Consider the following 6,225-nt stretch of genomic DNA (forward strand, 5'->3'; position numbering starts at 1 on the left):
AATTTCACAAACACAGGGACTCGTCACAACGCGTAGTAAATAAACGAGCAAGTAAGTCAACAATCAAAAAATTCAAATTAATAAACTGTTAAATGAATTTGGGGCGCCAAATTGTAACGACTTGTTTCGCTACGACCGCAGTCATTAGCGTAGAGTAAGAATGATACAATTAATTTGTTTTGCTCTGGGTTCGACTGCCGCGTTAGCTTGCAGATTCCTATGTCTCGCTACAATATTCAAAGGTACTAGTGAGTATGGACAATGGACGACATCAAATTCATTTAACAGTTTATTAATGTTTAACATGTGTAAAGGTGACAACAAGAAAATACCCGCGTGGCTCAGTGGGAAGTACTGTGAAATGGACAATTTTGCTGCTAATATTCTCACGTTTCCGCTATCAGAATTAACTCCTACCCATCAATGAAAGACCGAGCACGTGGCGCTACACACCGGGCCGATTATCGATAGCTTAACCTCCAATTTCACAAACACCGTTCTCCATCGAAGATTCTCAAAATATCTCCTTAACGGTTAACCCCGAAACTCAACACAGGAGGCTCCCACTCTTTTCCAGCCTACCAACGGCTCTCAACACAAGAGTGAAGACTTTTAAATACTATCGAAACCCGTCTAAAAGCGAGACATGCCAAGTCCGACATTGCACAATTTCACAAGTATTTCAACCTCAAAAATATAGCAAAAATATCGACTGACAGCGAAAAATACACACACAGTAATGTTAATGCATTTCCATACTATACGATAACAGCAAATTAGGGAAAGGATGGGCGACAAATATATAAAAATTACATAGGTTTCAAAAACACAACCCTCACCTCTCAAGGCCCGGTAGAAAAAAACTGAAAGCCTCGGCGCAGTCCCGAGATCTCGTGCACAGCAAATTCCCGCCAAAGTCTCGGTTAATATAATTCCGGAATATATAGCAACGAAGCGCACCGCAGCTTCGTTACATTAGAATAATTTCCGACAGATATGGAATAAATTAACGTGGTCGTATTGACGGATAAAGCATATCGTATTGACGGATAAAGCATATCGTATTGACGGATAAAGCACAAGTGTATTTTTGGCAGATCGCCTCGAAAATTTGACAATTTTGTTTTGTCCACACAGACGCCCATATGATATATATTTAGTAACAGGTGTTTCCCACTTTTCTGTCTGATCATTTTGAAACATTTTGATGACATACCAGAGGGTGCCACGATCATCGCCCACGATCGTTTAGCATCATTTCAGAATTGGCCATCAACTCTTACACAAAAACCAGAGGATTTAGTTGAAGCTGGCCTATTTTATGAAGGTAAGTTCATGAAAAAAAGCCGTATAATGCAATAAAATAGTAATATACGGAGTAAGAAATATATAATGATATTTTATAATCGAACTATGGACGTATATAATACTTCACATTGTTGCATATATAGAAACTTATCAGATAAAATGAACTGATTATGATTCTCTTCTATTAATCGTCAAACCGTTACCCGTGTCTGTGACATGGGCTACACGACAGAGACGATAGCAAAGGCAATCCAGATGGTCTCTGTGAAAGGTAAGAGATTAAAGGCCCATTACCTTTCCGGAGCAAAATATAAAGATTTCTTAAAAAACATTAATAACATCAGAAAATGCGTACTGATGACCTAAAATAAGGTTACGACACCAAACATATGCAAGATTTCCTGCGTAATATATGAAAACAATGGAGAGTCAATTCGCTGTTTTGCCGTCTGGCGCAGTGATAGTCAACTACCGCCCGGTATTTAGGACGACGGCGGGAAACATAATACGACCCGCGTTATGAAAATAAACATTTTATTTATTTTAATCAAATCGTTCAGAAGGTGATGATAAATATAGTATTAACGGTAAGTTAATAATTTTTGCGGCTCTACAAAATTATCGATCTTGTTTTACATTCCCATTTTAAAAATTTAAAGCCGTTTCGGAACTGTAGTGGGCCTTTAACCAATCTTTAATTGATAATATAAACATGTACGGACTACTCTTATTACTAAGCAAAATAACAATATTTGTCGATTAGTTTAATAAGATACGAATATAATTGTTACAGAGTTTAATAAGCCCGTGCAGTGCCTGATGGATATGAAGGATATTGAGGCGAATATCAAACAGAAAAAGGCAGAGGATGAAAGGATACAAAGAGGTCTGTATCGAATTTATTCTTTAAGATTAATAAAATCTTACTCTCGTGAAAGATTTTGATCATCAACCCTCAGGTTGATTAGCCAAATTCTTTCACTCGGGTTGAGATATCCCTTTCCACTTGATAGACTCATGTAAGATTCTTTTTCTCCCATACTTTAACGAGAAACGGTGAAAATTCAGTCGACATGAACGTCACTGTGCGTAAAAATGGACGCCGCATGTTTTCATGATATCACTGTCTAGCGAATTGTCTTGATTTCTCCCATACCTGACAGGGTTATCCCGCGGTTGCTAGGGAAAAGATAACTCACATGTACTTGGCAATGACGTCATCGATACATGCGGAGATTATTGTCGAGGACGCAATTAATTGTCAACACTATAAAAATAATTTCTAATCTGATTTTTTAAAATATGGGAGATAAATTGTGAAAGATTTTGGCCGCCAACACTCGGCAAGCCTCGGGTTGACAAGCCGAAATCTTTCACTCGCATGTAAGATTCTATTAGTCAAGTATCGGAGAAAGTGATTTCTACTATATAATATATGTCAGCAACAGTGACAATGTCTTGGCACTAGAGTGAAGTTTTAGGTAAAACAAAACGCCATTTATATCCATGTGTGCACAAAAAATGGTATAACACTGATAATCCAATTCAGTCGTAATTCATAACAATTTTTTCGATAATCTTGGGTACATTAGGATAGAATTTTATCATTGGTAATCATACTCCGATGTATGACATTTTACTATACACGTACAATGTACGTAAAACGACGTCATGTATACTATGTTTAATTGACGCGGGAGAAACGTTCGTATTCTCTCTTTAATATTAATTTTTGGAAAGATATGTTACATTTTACTTCCTTCCCTTTGTGAAGACAAGTCGTACTATTCAGGCTGATCGTTTTGTTTTGTCCAAAGTGTTCTATAAACGATCACTGTTTATTAAATTGTGTTAATGTTTTACAGAGGCCGAAATAGAAGATCTTCGTATGCGTTTGAAATGCAAAGTGTGTTTGGAAAATGAGTTGGAGATGGTTTTCTTGCCCTGTTGCCATCTATGTACCTGTGTAGACTGTGAGACTCTTCTCACAAAGTGTCCAATTTGTCGGGAACAAAAGACGGGTAAAATAACAGTATGCATTTCCTAAATAAATTATATGACATATCTATACGCAATCTAGACCAAGTTATAAACAATTATGATAGTAATGTGTTGTGATACTTGGCGGACATTTATTTGTGGAATGGTTGACTTTGCTCATCATTCGAGACTTTTCTATGCATTATCATAATATCCATATATATTCCTGAACTTCAAAAACTTTCATTGGCAAAACATTTAAACAAAAGGACTGGACATCAGGCATTTTCATATGACTGGTATTTGTGATTGGTCGATACGTTAATGCAACATCAAAGTCGAAATCAGTGGCGGAAAGCACGGGAGCTTACTAAACTGAGTCCAGATAGGAGAAATCTGGATACATACGGTCAGGCGGGTAAATAAGGGCAGTTCTTTTAAAGTTATATGTGCCGTAATGTTCATATTTAAGAATCAAGGAGAGGTTTTATTATGTTGTCATTTACCACAAAAGAGAGTAAGAATACTAAAAATGCATAGGTTTTAGTTTTACAATGTTATGCGACTGCTCAAAATGAATTTTGGCAGAACTGGTAAAACCTATAATATTTATGTCTACAATGCGTTGAAATGAGTGTACTAGTGAAACCAAGAAGCCAAGCTATGGCCTACAGTTTCATTTATCATTTTACAGCGATATTAAAGATGCTCCACCGCTGACAAATGGTATTTTTTTCACTATCAAAAACACGAGCAGACGATTTAGTATTTCTCTTCAGTTACAAAAGTTACTTACTTTACACCATTACCACCATTGAACAGTTTGAGCTTCTAATTTCACTTCAAGTTAAAGTTACAAAAAATAATTAATTGCATCCCGAAAAAATTCCGTGGCACTATATCCTATATGGAATTAAGTACTGATTGCGCATGCACCAAAGGCAAAATAAATTATTTTATAATATTTTTTGTGTTAATTAGACATATATATACACGATTAAACACCAATTATTGTTCAAGTGATTAATATCATTTATGCCCTGTCGGCGGTGGAGCATCTTTAAGATTGACTTCTTCTGATGTGTTTTCATCTAAATTGTGGCTTTGAAGTTGGGCGTTGCTCCCTCTGTAGTCTTCAAAGGAAATCTTTGCAGGCCTGTGATTTTCCTCTTAACTGCCTTTAGTTTTACTATGATACATGTATAGTCCAGGGGTGTAGAGATCGTAGGTGATCGGAACCCCTGAGGTGGATAAACGTCAGTGATAGTTAACCTAAGAGTATCAAGAATGATTGTAGAAGTGCATCTTTGTATATAATTTTAGAAGAACGATTGAGTGAGGGGTCCTCAATATTCTCCCATGATTTGTACTCATCGATTAAATACGGACAGTATATAATTAACCAATTAATAACGGCAGTTCTTTGGATTGTTACCGATTAAAATCAGTACAATACTAATTTATATTGTGCGTTTCATAAAATAAGTACTATTCGTCGCTTTTTTTTTTTTTTTTTTTTTCTCTCTTTTGCTTCTGACGTCATCCGCTGTTGTTTCACCATAAACGTGACATAATTTTCAATTCTGAATAACGTACATAAAATCACAACTGACGTACCTGTTTGATACAACACAGTCTGTTGAATGGTTGGTTAAACACTGTCAAATGTGAATACCAAAAGGTCAATTACGTATCTCAATCAAAGTGATCTCTTGGTTACATTGTCGCTAACTGTCAAACATTTTAAAAAGCATGTTGTTCCTTCCCTATAAAACTTGATCCCGTTATCTTGATTATCGGCCTGGGTTTTTTTCCTGTCTTTGAGCTTTAATGTTATATTGAAGTTCGTATATTTTATTGTTAAAGAAAAAGCATGTTTTGCTTTCTGTTTAATCAATTAGTAATGTTATTTTAGTATATAGAGTTAATGTATGACTGTAATGTACAACTACATTTATTGATAGGTTTTTTTACTTATGTATTTGTACAACATAACTGTGATATTTTGATAGTGATAATTTGTAATTTATTTATTGTACATGTTTAGTATATGGTATGTTAGTTAGGGTTAAGGTATTAATATTAATTATGTCATTATATCAAAATGTGAAATGTTGTGTCAAGCATAATAATTCATTATCTAATTTTTTCAATTGTAAAAAATGAACTTTTCAAGGAGACATTTTGTCACCATTATTATTTTCATTATATGTTAATGATTGTGAGATGCCGTTTTTAATTGACAATTGTCCATCTATTGAAATCCAGACCTTAAATTTGTTCCTGCTTATGTACGAAGATGATATGATGATTTTCCAAAAAAACACCAGAAGGCTTACAAGATACATTTAAATATGTTGAATTCATTAGCAAGGTATACTAAAAATGGGATTTAACAGTCAATACATATAAAAAAATGTTATTGTTTTTAGAAATCGTGGAATTTTGAGAAATAATGAAAATTGGACATATAAAGGAAGTCATTTGAATATGGTCAATGGATTTCATTACCTGGGAATGTTACTAAATTGTAAAGTTTAGAAAAAACTCAACAAACATATAGCAGATCAAACAGAAAAGCATTATTTGCAGTAATGAAAGTATGTCGTAAAATTATTTTCACGTAGAAACTCAGTTTGTGATACTTATGTCAATAGTATTTTAAAATACGGCTCAGAAATATGGAGTTTTCATAAAGCGGCTGGCGTTGAAAAGATACATACTATGTTTTGTAAACGTTTACTTGGCGTACTTAAACATACTTGTAATACTATGGTTTACTTAGAACTTGGTAGATGCTCTTCAGAAAATTTATAATATTTTAAGTATTGGTTGAAACTAATAGAAACTCAAAATTGCATTTTGAAATCATGTTATCAAGAAATGTTAGAACACAATGATGTATTATTATGTGGATGATAAATATAAAAAAATAAT

The 6,225-nt window shown here is 34.3% G+C and overlaps 1 protein-coding gene across 1 annotated transcript; it reads left to right on the top strand.

Annotated features, from left to right (window-relative positions):
- The first annotated feature begins 1,023 nt into the window (after positions 1-1,023).
- LOC138328416 (putative inhibitor of apoptosis) lies at positions 1,024-5,187 on the top strand. The gene is made up of 3 exons (XM_069275219.1): positions 1,024-1,579; positions 2,102-2,194; positions 3,174-5,187. The coding sequence occupies exons 1-3, from the start codon at positions 1,525-1,527 to the stop codon at positions 3,353-3,355; spliced, it is 330 nt and encodes a 109-aa protein (XP_069131320.1). The 5' UTR covers positions 1,024-1,524; the 3' UTR covers positions 3,356-5,187.
- Positions 5,188-6,225: the final 1,038 nt, after the last annotated feature.

The sequence above is a fragment of the Argopecten irradians genome, chromosome 7 (genome assembly GCF_041381155.1).
Source record: "Argopecten irradians isolate NY chromosome 7, Ai_NY, whole genome shotgun sequence".
NCBI lineage: Eukaryota > Metazoa > Mollusca > Bivalvia > Pectinida > Pectinidae > Argopecten > Argopecten irradians.

Excerpts from the sequence above, each read along its gene's own strand:
- LOC138328416 (XM_069275219.1), top strand. The coding sequence starts at position 1,525 with ATGGGCTACACGACAGAGACGATAGCAAAGGCAATCCAGATGGTCTCT. Across the intron at positions 1,580-2,101 it reads CCAGATGGTCTCTGTGAAAG|AGTTTAATAAGCCCGTGCAG; the intron begins GTAAGAGATTAA and ends TAATTGTTACAG. Across the intron at positions 2,195-3,173 it reads GGATGAAAGGATACAAAGAG|AGGCCGAAATAGAAGATCTT; the intron begins GTCTGTATCGAA and ends AATGTTTTACAG.